The sequence below is a fragment of the Eublepharis macularius genome, chromosome 12 (genome assembly GCF_028583425.1).
Source record: "Eublepharis macularius isolate TG4126 chromosome 12, MPM_Emac_v1.0, whole genome shotgun sequence".
NCBI lineage: Eukaryota > Metazoa > Chordata > Lepidosauria > Squamata > Eublepharidae > Eublepharis > Eublepharis macularius.
Window position 1 is genome coordinate 32,961,815 of NC_072801.1, and position 12,977 is coordinate 32,974,791.

Below are 12,977 nucleotides of genomic sequence, written 5' to 3' on the forward strand. Positions count from 1 at the left end.
TGGGAAACACTGCTTTACACAAGAAGTTATTACAATGTTGAACTCGTTGCCAGAGCATGTCATGATTGCCACAGGCATATGCAGCATAGGATTAGACAGATTCATGGAAGAGATGTCTATCAGTGGCTACTAGCCATGGTGACTAAAGAGAACACCAGTGGCAGGAGGCAACATCAGGGGAAGGCCTCAGTCTCTATGCCCCATTGTTGGCCCTCCATAGCAAATGGTTGACTACTAACTGAGTGAGGCAGGATCAAGACCTCTAGGTTACCAGGTTTGGGTTGGGAAATTCCTGGAGATTTTGGGGGTGTAGCCAAAGGAAGGCAGAGCTTGGGAAGCAGAAGGGCTTCAGCAGAGTGTAGCCATTTTCTCCAGGGGAACTGATCCCTGCTGCCTGGAGATCAGTTGTAATTCCGGGAGATTTCCAGCCACCACCTGAAGGTTGGCAAACACGCCTTAGTATCCAGGAGGGCTCTTCTTATGTGCTTACGAAATTCTTTTCTTAAGGTAAAGCACCGACTCATTACTGACCCATGGGACGACGTCTTCTTAGGTGTTGCTTTTTGTTAGTAATTTAAAGAAGCAATGTAAACATACACTGAAGGAAAAACCCGAATAAAATAATTATATAAAATTGTTACTGTCAAGACCGAGCTCCTTATCGTCCCTCAACCCTCACCCTTAATATTTTAAATTCCCAAGTTGCAATGATTTTTCCAGAGCGCGTGCGCATCTTTGAGGCACTGTCTCCCTCCCCACTACGCCTGCGTGCAGCCGGCCCGGCGTCTCTACGACTGCGCAGGCGCAGCGGAGGGACAGTTCCTCGCCTTCGGGCTGGAGACGACCCAAGATGGCAGCGCCCTGCGGGTTCGAGCCGTGGCTGGAGGGGCGGCTGGAGGCGCTGGGGCTGGACGGGGACGTGTACGGGGGATACGTGCGAGGCCTGCTGCGGGAGGCGGAGAACGACGCAGAGCGGCTGGAAGGGCTAGAGGCGGCGTTGGCGGCGGGGGAGCTGGTGAGAGCTGGAACGAACGGGGAGAGATTGTCCCCGCCCGGCACCCGTACGCGACGGATCCCTCTTTTCCTTTGCTGCATGAGGGGACCCTGTAGCACTTTCCCAGGCTCTAAGAGGAACTGCCCCCATCTTTGGGATCATTTTCATATGCCAAATTAAGGAACAGCAGGGCTGGGTCGAGCCACTGGACTCCCGTCCAGCATCCTGATTCTAGTCATAGATCCAGAGGAGTTAGCCGTGTTAGTCTGTAGTAGCAAAATCAAAAAGAGTCCAGTAGCACCTTTAAGACTAACCAATTTTATTATAGCATAAGCTTTCGAGAATCAAGTTCAGGCATCTGACGAAGAGAACTTGATTCTCGAAAGCTTATGCTATAATAAAATTGGTTAGTCTTAAAGGTGCTACTGGACTCTTTTTGATTCTGATTCTAGTCAGACACAGACCAAAGCTTTCCCCTGTTGTTGCTACCCGGTAACAGGTCTTTAGAGGTTCCATTTAATCATTGGGGCCAAGAAACCACTGATGCATCTATTTGCCATGGATTTGTCTACTCTACTTTTAAAGTTCACCAAGCTATGTGCCTACCTCCTGCGGAACTCATGGTCCCAAGCTAACTGCCCGTTGTGTGAATTAAGACTACTTTTAGTTTGTCTTCCATCTACTGCCAATCGGTTTAGAGTAATCCTGAGTTCTAGCGTTTTGGGACAGGGAGAGAGAAATTTTTTATCAGCTTTCAGCATACTGTATAATTTTGTCTGTCATGTTTTCTCATTTGTTGCTTTTTTTCTAAACTGAAATATTTAAAGCTATACAGATTTTGAATGCATAGTTGTGTCCGTCTGCTGTACCGGCTTGGTAGTAACTAATGAATTTTGTGTAACATGTCAGGATTTGAGTTCAGTAGTACCTTAGAGACCAACAAGATTTTCAAGTTATACGTTTTTGAGATTCTTGGCTCTTGAAAGGTTATACCCTGAAAATTGTGTTGATCTTTTAAGTGCTGCTGTTGTCATATCATGCTGTTCTACTGTGGACCAACATGGCTACCTACTTGAAACGGTGCAAAGGCAGGAGTACTTTGGGAAGAGGTTTTTTATGCTAGATCCAGGATTGGATAGGAAAGGATTGAAAGAGAGGAACCATGTAGTCTGTATGACAAAAGAGTAATTTAATTTGATGACTGAGTTCCTGATGTGGATCATTTCTGCACGGGGCTCTTTCATCAGTTCTGCCCACATACTGCATCAATTTCTCTCCAGGGATCTGCATTTAGCTAAGATGCTAAATGTTGAGTTAGAAAGTCTGTAGTTAAAATATCGCCTCTGGCATGACTTCACTACATGATCAAAGACCATCTTTTCTCTCTCTGTCTCTCACCCCATCAGCAACAGTGACCTGTCTGACATGGCCTTTTGCCCTGCAGTTCACATTTTTCCTTATTGTATGTGCATTTGTCTGCTTAAAGAAGACCCACAATATGCATCTGACAAAGTGAGCTGTAGTCTACAAAAGTTTATGCTAGTGTATAAATGTGTTAGGTGTCCAACTCTTGTTTGTTTTTGCTGCAGCCAGCCAGAACAGTGACCCATCTCTGGGGTTACAGTAAAGATTACTGCAATGTATGTCAAACGCTTTATTTAAATGCTCCAAAATTCTATACAAATGCCACACAGAAAGGTTGTTACTGTGGTATTTTAAAGGCCAGCTTGTTAATTGCAGTATGACTTTTCATTGGTTTGCACGTACTGTATTGGATATGTTATCTATGAAACTGTTTTAACAACATGACTCTCCTAAGCATGGTTACTCAAAAGTTCAGCCAGGTTCAATTAAATTTACTCTCTAGTAAATATGTTTAGGCTTACAGCCTAAAATCCTCCTTCCTGTATTTTCCCGTCCTTTAAAAAAGCCAGTTTCCATTGCAATACGTTTCACAGATAGACTGTGAACACCAGCTCTTGTATTTTTTTAAAAAAAAACAGAGTACTGTCTTTTGTTAGGAAGTATGTCCATGAGTTAGATGCTTCTGGATCTTCAGTCTAGAGAGCTTGGAGGACAGACTTCTTTGTATTCTCCAGGCTGTGGGCTGGGTGGTATGTCTGTTGCACACTGGTCCCTTCACTGATTCTTTAGTAAAGATGTCATACTCTAACATTAAGAGCTACAAGGTGTCAACTTGATTAGAGAACCTCTTTGCTAAGCCATAGTCTTATACACAAATATGAGTACTTACCTGTTACTTAAAAGTTACAGACCAAGTCAGAAAGAGTGATATAAAATTTAAGAATGGCATTCTTGTATTTCTTACAAGTATTGAAGACCAACTTCTGTTTCCTCATAGCAGAATCTGGAGTCAAGCCTCTGACTTTCTCTTAGTTCACCTTGGGTAGTGCCACAGGATCTGGGGAAATTGGCCTGTAGGCTTCTGAGAATCCCCATGAGGGTGCTTAAGAGCTTATTATTTTCATGTTGGATGAGCCTTTCTCTTTCAACTGCAAACATTTTTCTCCTCTTAACCAGGATGAAGATGTGCTGCAAGAAGTTTGCAGGGAAATAGTACAAAGGTGGTCAGAGGCCCAGGATGTTGGAACCAAAGAGAAGAAAGAAGGTATTTCATGCCACTCTAACATTGCTGTCATGATTGACAATTGCTTTCAGTGTTATTTTCAAGTGCCTAGTCAAAAAAGTCTGTACTTCCTATTCCATCTTCCATTAATTCCCTTCTCACACTTTCCTGAGACAGCTTACCTCTCTATTAATCATGCCACCTGTGCCCTTTTTGAAATACCTTCTCCAGATTGTTTCTGTATCCAAGGAAAAGACATTCTGAGGATGGATTTAGGCAATGTCATGTTGGTGTTTTGGGGCGGGTGAGTGCTGTTCCTGATATAAAGTGCAAAAAGTGAGGAAGATTGAGTTGCTTACAGGAGCAACAGATCTTTGGATGATTCAAGGGTGGTGAAATGGCAGGTGCAAAGGCAGGAGTACTTTGGGAAGAGGTTTTTTATGCTAGATCCAGGATTGGATAGGAAAGGATTGAAAGAGAGGAACCATGTAGTCTGTATGACAAAAGAGTAATTTAATTTGATGACTGAGTTCCTGATGTGGATCATTTCTGCACGGGGCTCTTTCATCAGTTCTGCCCACATACTGCATCAATTTCTCTCCAGGGATCTGCATGCATGGTCAAAATATCCCAATTCAGTGTCCAAATTGCTTTCCAGACTTTTGTGTTCCACACTGAGAAAAGCTGTATCTGCAGCAGAATCAGTCTTCCCTTGGCGTTTCTGCAGCTTTTCTCCCTGCGCACGCACCCTGTTTTTTTCCCAATGATGTCAAACTGGAGCTTTTTTAAAGTGCAGAATGCTTTCTTCAGTGTGAAGCCTAGCTGGTCCTCCTTCAAAGATACACATGTGTTACCACATGTGTTCCCTTTCATGTGTGTCCCTAGACATGTGTTGACTCTGTAACTTGGGTTTGGATCACTTGCCCATAAACTGTGGGCAAGTTTGGAGGAATTAAAGTTCAGTGTCATGAGAAAACTTTTTCTGCTTCCACAGCCTGGCTAGCTCAGAAGATTTACACTCATCAATTTTAGGCATAGGGGACTTAGGCATAATAATAGTATTATAATATATTCAATTTATATACAGTTGTCTTCAGGACAACTTAATACTCACTTAGAGCAGTTTATAAATTATGTTATCATTATCCCCACAACAACAATCACCCGGTGAGGTGGGTGGGGCTGAGAGAGCTCCGGAGAGCTGTGACTGACCCAAGGTCACTGAGCTGCCTACAACTGGAAGAGTGGGGAATCAAACCCAATTCTCCAGATTAGAGTCCCGCCACCGCCGCTCTTAACCACTACACCAAACTGTCAGAGCATCCAAATGACCCAAGAAAATAATAAAAAATAAGGCAGTGGGTGGATGCTTCTGTATGGCAAGGAAACATCCCAGAGTCCTAAAGAAAGAAAAGCAGAGTTGGCAATCTCAGAATGAGTGGAGAGGATAAGACTACACTTTGGATGGTGGAGCAACAATAGAGGAGCCAGCATAAAAGAATATATTTAAAAAAAAGATCATAAATGGCAGGAATTTGTGGTGAGTCCAGGATATGAGCATCTATGGATTTCTTGCCTCTGATTGGATGGGTAAGGGTGTCTTCTCAGGAGGGCATCAAATGGCAGGGGAATATCCTGGGTGAAGAAAAGGGCCTAGGCTTTAGTGAGGCAGGCTGGTAGGAGACAATCAGGCAAGGTCAGTAGAAGGTAATCAAGCCCGTTCGGTGACTTAATAGTAATTAGATTTTGAAATCAGGAGGACTTGCATTTGTTGGTGAAATTACATTGAAAGACTGAGGTGGGTGCCCAGTTTTGCAAGCCCTCACAGAGACAGGTAGCTGCCTTATCAGTGGCTCGATCTCCCACCTGAGGTTCTGGCCACTCATTAACATAGCCTGAGTAAAGAGAGCTGTGACTTCACCTTCTCCAAAGTGAGGTGGTGTTAGCTCTTAAAACGGTTGCAGAGGTGGGAGTTGAGCCAAGATGGAGGCAGACAGCAAGTGTTGGGAGGGTGGGATCCTTGGTAACAAGTGCCATGAAGTCTTCTGAACAAGCCACCATCAAAGCATGGTCTGGCCATGATTGGAGAGCCTTGGGACAAGCTATTGTCAGTTGGGAGTGAATGAGGTTTGTTTCACAACCTTTTTACCTTGGTTCTAAAGGCAAGATCTGCCCTGAGGTCTTGCTTGCAAAACTCCCTTCTTTGGTCCATCCCTTTCCCTCTGCAGATGAGATCCAAGCAATTGCTAGCATGATTGAGAAGCAAGCACAGATTGTGGTGAAGCCCAAGGAGGTCTCGAAGGAGGAGACGCTCCGGAAAGCTGCCCTTCTAGCCCAGTATGCTGAAGTGACTGATGAAGAAGAATATCCTTTCTGTGTTGTGGGTTCTGATATTCTCTTAGTCTTTCTTGTGGTGGTCAGATCATTCCTGGGGCCAAAGGCCTTTGGTCATTCTTGTCTCATTTTTGTATTTCAGAATGGGTAAGAAATAACAGTCTGAAATACAGAGATCTATTTGTGAGAACCCCCCCTCCCCACTTCCTCCCATGGGCCAGGGGGAGGCAGATGAGCATGCAGAATGTATGGCATGAGGTCCTTGTATGCAAGGGCTCTCAAGTGAAGTGCATACAAGAACAGCCATTGCTGATTGGCCTTCGGCTATGTTTATAATGAATGTGAGGGGCAAGCCGAGTTCTGAATGAAAGTCAACAAGGTTACATCAGGTAGGATGAAGTCATGAAATGATAAATGATCTAGGAAACTACTATAAGATGTTGTGCTGGCCACTCACAAGGATGACTTTAAAAAATTCATGGGTTATCCAGGACAACTTGGTAAAGGGTCTTCTGTGTTCATAGTGCTAGATGAAACAGGTTGTCCTGATTGTAACCGCAAATGGAATTGGGAAAAATTTGAATGTTCTAGAAGCCAGGAGTGGGGGGGGGGGGCGATGGAACTTTGGTGCCTCACCATATTCATGCTCCTTATGTCTGCAAGGGATGCTTCTCTACACTGCTGCAGGGGAAGGCGGGGATTGTGTTTCAGTGGCTGATCCACCAGCAGTTCCCTTTGAGGTGTCATCATGTCTGCTGGACAGTGGCAGCCAAGAAACAGGCACATCGTGTGCATGGCTGTGACTGCCATTGGGTCAGCAGAAACTTGTTGTGAGAGCTAGCAATCTCACAAGACGTCAGCAGTGAATGAAGAGCATGCATGGCTTGGCACATCTTCTGTAAAACTGGAGGAAGATGAGCCTGCTCCAGACTGTGCATGATGGAAGCTGGTGGGAGAAAGAGAAGCGGGGTGCCCAGCAACTCTGTTCCCTCTTGGACTGAGGCCTGGAGGGATGCAGGGATGCAAGGAATGGCTGGAGCACAGCCTAGGTAGACCTGGGGACCTCAGATACTACACCTTCCCCAAGAGCTGTATTTGTGCTGCCATTCACCCATAACCTCCTTTCCATTACAGCACTCTTTATCCATTGTAAACAGATTAGTTATTGGATGTCCTTAACTCATCCCACCGAGGCTGACGGTCAAGATGGATCTGGAGCAGCAGCAGCAGCAGCAGCAGTAATGACCATCAACTCTGAACAATGTATCCTTTCTGGGCTGATGTTCTGGAGCTATGTGCAGTTAGTGCACATAGCTCCAGAATCTCCTATGTGAGGAGGGAGATTTGGCTTGAGAGCTAAAACAGCACTGTGGTGGGAGAAAAGACTATTGGGTTGGGTCTTTGCATAGTGTGGGACCTCTGGCAGGGTTTTTTTTTAGTCTCACATGCAGCAGTGTTGGGGAGCTCTTGAGCTGTGGAGTACCCTTTTGCATGAAAGGACTGCTTGTTTCACACCTTACAAATGAGACATATTGGATGGGCAGCTTTAGATCATGTGATGACAACCAATCATGCATATACTGCCCTTGTAATGTGTAAACTGCTCCATTGTTGTTTTGGTATTTCTCCTCAGATAAGCCCCATGTAGGTTTATCTGGTATAGAAAAATGTACTTCCTGTCTATTTATTTAAGAATAATATAGAAGAAAAATTAGTAATAGCATCCATCCTCAAAAAGGAATAATACTAGAACAAAGCCATATCAAAAGTCTCATACACCAGGGTTGATGCTGCCTCACCTAGGGTGAGGCAAGATCCCTTTTCTCTACTGAGAAATGAGCTTGACTTTTGTACCTCTGCTGCCCTGATTAGGTGTATAGTGGAGGAGAGAGAGTGTTGTTCAGGAGAACCCCCCGTTTGTTGTCCCCGGAGAGGCTGATTTGAAAGTGTGGCTGTCAAGTTCCTTGTTCTCCTCAATTTCCTTCCCATCAGCCTTGTTCAGAAACACCAACCTTGTAGATGTGGTGAATGCCCGGAAGCTGGAGAGAGACCATTTGCGGGACGAGTCACAGCGGAAGAAGGAGCAAGACAAGCTCCAGAGGGAGAAGGACAAGTTGGCCAAGCAGGAGCGCAAGGAGAAGGAGAAGAAGAGGACACAGAAAGGGGAGAGGAAGCGGTAGCTGGGCAGAGCTGCCGGAGACCTCTCTGCACCTGCTGGACAGCCCCTCCCCTTGCTCCTCTCATTGAGTCTACAGAGCAGCATGGGCCAGAGGCTGCCACATCACACGTTCTCCACTCACCTCTTCCCAGCCCAGCGCAAGGAACTCACTTTCACACTTGGCTGTGGGATTATAAAGCAGCAGGTGACTCTCAAGGTCGTGGCCACGTCTGTAACCAAAGAATTATATGGTGGCTACATCTCCCCTCCTCCTTTTCTATTTTTATTAGCTGCTGCAGGGGAAAGCATAAAGGTGAGGGGAAGCTTGAAGTGTTCCCTCTGGACAGCAGCTGCTTTGGAGCCTTGAAGAAAACCCCATTTTCGGTGTGCAAAAGCCAGGGAGACATTTTGAAGTTGACTTCAGAGCCAGGGACACCCCACTTGCTCCTCGGCAGCCAAAAAAGCACCCCAGACTTCTCTTCTTGTGGGGATGGGGCAAGTAAATTGAGCGATTGATGTCCACCAGCCTCAGATACTGATGTCTAAGTAAAGTTCTGTGAATTTAGGGAATTTCCCACCCATGCAGCTGTTTCTCATGTGTGGCATGGGAAGTGGGGAGGGTTATGCCTCTGGCATGTCTGCAGGCATCTCCACAGCACAGAGCATCCAAGGCAAAGCTGTGCACAGCAAAAGGCTTACAATCCCACTTCAAGAGTTGCCCTGTTGCATGGCTGTCATAAGAAGGAGCTGGGGGCGGGCAGGCTGGTTTCCTCAGTGGGCAGAGGTTTTCAGGAGTTAGTGATCCCTAAGGGTTAGAGATGCCAAGGCCTAAAGGGAAAGGGGTACAGCACACAGAGGGAGGGGGCATGTGAACTCAAGGGAAGGGCCGGTGGGAGATACGGCTCTGAAGAAAGGATTTGGGGCTCAAGCAAAGCTTAGCTTTGTTTCCTCTCTGAAGACAGAGCCGTGAGAGTCAGTGAGTGAAACCACACTCAGACTGGACAACAGACCAGCCTTTTTTCCCCTTCTTACAAAGAGCAGGCATGGATCACTGTTTGAAAGGCTGTTGAACCACACCAAGGCTAGGCCCTAAAAAAATAATCCAGGCTACTAGTTGAGAATAAGGATGTGCTTGACCAAAATGCTTTTCGTGTCAACTATACATAAACATGCACATGCACACACAAGCAAAGAGCTTGTGCTGATGTTGTCAGCCATGGTGTGGCTGGGCCATTTTTAAATCTTCCCATCTCAGTAGTGCTGGTTAACTCCCCAGTCTATAGATCTTTTATCTGCAGCTTTCTCTTCCTGGGGCAACTGAAGTTCCTACCAAGCCAGTTTTATCCTTCCTCAGTTGATTTTGGGACGAGCTTGGGAGAAGCATATTTTGGGACTGATTGCACAGTTGTCACTGGATAGAATGAAAGGGCGGTGGGTGATACCTGGAGATGCACGGTTATGCCTTGCACTAAAAACTGGTTTCTAAGCTAAGCCCTGAGCAAAACAGTAGTAGGTGGGGCAGGACATCTCTTTGGGGAAGAAATTTTCTGAGACTAGCAGGATAGCCAGGAGTGGATTTTTTTGTAGATGAAAACTGGCTTTTCTGCTCATTTGACGCTATGGGAGGTGGGTGAGTAAAACAGAGCTGCTAAGGCCAGGGTGAAAGGCATGCTGTAGGCCCCATAAGACTGCATCTTTAGTGGGGGTTGTGTGCGCATAGGGTAGATATAGGTAAGTTGTTCAGTAGTGAGGAAGATGCATACTGTGCATGCATATTAAAGGACTCAGTCCCCACATTGGAAATGTAGGTCAAAGTTTGTGCTTGCAGGGCATGTTTTTTCTGTGTGTGGGGCTGGAGTTTGTGTGCTGGGGGGATCCAAACCCAAACAGAGTTTATAGCTCAGGGGACTGAGGGTAGTAAGCCTGTGGGAAAAGGGGGTGAAGGAAAATGTTATTTGTAGCCTTTGGATAGGAGTTCTGTGATGTGATGTATCAATGAAATGGAGTGGAACATAAGGGATATCTTGAAAGTTGTGGGTACGAGAACCCAAAATTGTAGTCAGGAGCTTATAGAGGAGTTGGTGGGGGGGCAGGGGTTACTGAAGTTTACATATTGATTGGAATGGATCAGCCAGGTTCTTGATGTATCAGGTTATTGGTGTTCATCCCATTTTAGAACCCTCTGCCTCCTTTCCAGACTGGGATGATATAGGGCCGGGTGGAGACTTACTTGTTACCTATTGTGGCTAGCTCTGAAAATAAACAGAATGCTTGAGGGAAGGGAAGAAGGCAGCATTTCTGCAGGTTGTAGCAATGACCGCTGTCCTTGGCCCAAAAGTCTTTCCTATTTTTTTCCCAATGAGCCCTGCAGACAAACTGCATCTGTGGCAGTTTTATCCGCAGAATCTCAAGCAGTGCAAATGTGGCACAGTCGCTAGGATCTCCACACAGGCAAGGCAAAAAGCTCCAACTTAATATTTATTTCTCAACTTTCTGCTTGTATCTCAAGATGGCATATTCACAATACCCCTGTGAAATAACAGCCACTTGCCTGATAATCTGCAGTAAGAATCCTCTCCAAAGGGCTTGGCAAGGCCATATCCCCCCTCAACTTCAGGACATCAGCACACTGCAAGCAGCTTACTTGCAGTTTACAACATGACGTGCAGATAAGTTAGGATGGACGCTTGTTTTTTGAAACGACTGCCCTTTCAGGGTTTAAGCTTTGTTGGATAACTAAACAAGAGATGGGAATTTGGAAGCCTAGAGAGGTGGAGGGATAAGCAAGAGGAATTGTTCTTATCCATTGTAAATACTTTTAGCATCTTCACGTTAGCTTTTGTTCTGGCTTCCTAAAGAAGGCTTTTCCGTCTGTCTAGAATATTTATTTACAGTCTGCATCTCTCAGACTAAGATGGCTGAGTCACTTATCTAGTATACAAACAGCATTTCTCAGCATGGAGTCTGGGGTACTTCCAGTCTATGGGGGCACCTCAGTATAGAGTCTGGGGTACTTCCAGTCTATGGAAGTACTTCAGGGCTTGTGAGTTCTTTGCAAGGGTGAGCCTCTCTCTTGCCTATTCAGCTAACTTGGAAATGAAGCCCCCACCGTTTTCTAGGAATGGAGGTGGGGGTGAATTCAGGGGAATTGGCTTCCCTATTTTTCAAAGGGTGGGAGGTCACAGAACTGTTGTCATCTAGTCACCTACTTTCTGGGTCACCTTAGAGGACTAGCTAGAAAATGCACATATTGGTTGCTAGGATCCAGTATCTCAGCCCAAGGAACTAGCTGGTCCCATTGCCCTGAGGAAATACACTTCTGATAAAGCTGTCATAGTTTCTTCGGGTATAAATGAACCATTTTTCACCGTTTTCCAATGCAAAGAATTGCAAGGAGAGAGGACCCTCCGTGCATCTATAGACAGTAATAGCCAATGGTCATTTTCTTTACTATTTATTAAAATGTTTTTATCCTGCCTTTTTTGTGGCTCAGGGTGGCATACAATTTACAGTTTAAAACACACAAAACACAGCCCACATAAAATACCTGGCCCAATGGAATGGCCTTGCAGAGCCTCCTAAAATTTTTCCTCCTCAGGGAACCTATTCAACAGAAACTATGATGGAAAAACCACAGCCTCTGATACCAAGTGAGCTACCATAGGTGGGGGGTGGGGACATAAAGGTCAAACTCAAGTTTTCTGAGATGTGGTTGTATCCTCCATGCCCGCCCCCCGCCTATTTTTGAAAATGTCTGAAATTTTTTTTTGCAGGCACTTTCCTCTATGTAAAAGTTGTTAACCAGTAAGAATGTTTCCTGTCTGCGACATGAGGTCCCTTCTTATCAAGGGGTGGTAGCAATTAGAACTTGGGTCAGGGCCTTTTGAGTTGTAGCCCTATGGAATCAGCAATCCTCTAACAGCTGACCTCACAGACCATGGCCCGACAATAAAGACATTTTTCTCAAACGTGCTTTTAAAAATGTAGCTGAGCAGTGAGGATGTAAGCCTCCAGAGGGCACATGAGGCTTGCTGCACTTTGAAAAGGGGCTGGCCAGCATGTACTGGTGAGGGAGGAGGGGAATGCTTGGGGGAAGGCACACTAACCATTTTTTAAAATACAAATGGGGGGGGGGGGTCTTCATGTTCTTCAAGGTTAAAAATCATTGTACCAGAATATGGTATTAAAGTGACTAAGTGTTTTTATGATGTTCAAGCACATTATCTCAGTACCAATTACAGTAGTCTTGGAAAATATCAGTATTTGCACTCAAATGGAGACTTCCCGTGACTAATTCTGAATATAGCTTTAACTGCTTTTCCATTATTTCAAAGCCATTCCCCCCCCCCCCCCGTAGGCCTCCAGCTTTCTTCTACGGTTCAATTGTGCTACAGTGCCAAGGTTCAGGGACCGGCTGGGTTTGTTTATATTCCATTCTCCCCTTTCCCATTTTCTCCTCACAACTATCCAGTGGGATAGGTTAGGTTGCGTGTGCACGCACGTGCAACTGGTCTAATCATCCAGCAAACTTCCAAAGTACAGTGGGGATTTGAACCTTGGTCTTCCAGATCCTAGTGTGAGACTTTAACCACTGTAGCACACTACATTTTGTTGCACCACATTTGGTCTGGTGCTGGGACACACTGAGTTGCTTAACACTCCATCAGACTGTCTACTGTTGCAGCCAACTGCAGATTTCAGCAAGGGATCTGAGTCACGGATTTTCTGGTTCCTTGTGATTTCACAGTTACAATGATCAGTATGTACAATAAATATTGGAACATAAATGACTTTACATTTCCCTACATGGTCTGAAACTGAACTTCATATTGGACAGGAACTGCAACAAATAGGAGGTAATGTGACTTATATCTGGGTTCAACCAAGACCATTTAATGGCTGGC

The 12,977-nt window shown here is 45.3% G+C and overlaps 1 protein-coding gene across 2 annotated transcripts; it reads left to right on the forward strand.

Moving 5' to 3' along the window:
- The first annotated feature begins 822 nt into the window (after positions 1–822).
- On the forward strand, positions 823–8,643 carry CCDC43 (coiled-coil domain containing 43). Of its 2 annotated transcripts, none has more exons than XM_054995477.1 (5): positions 823–1,015; positions 3,536–3,623; positions 5,810–5,961; positions 7,073–7,178; positions 7,908–8,643. In XM_054995477.1, exons 1-5 carry the CDS (start codon positions 851–853, stop codon positions 8,093–8,095), a joined length of 699 nt encoding a protein of 232 aa, XP_054851452.1. In that variant the 5' UTR covers positions 823–850; the 3' UTR covers positions 8,096–8,643. The 2 variants fall into 2 exon arrangements, with proteins under 2 accessions (XP_054851452.1, XP_054851453.1); XM_054995478.1 differs by having other exon boundaries at positions 5,810–5,945; positions 7,105–7,178.
- Positions 8,644–12,977: the final 4,334 nt, after the last annotated feature.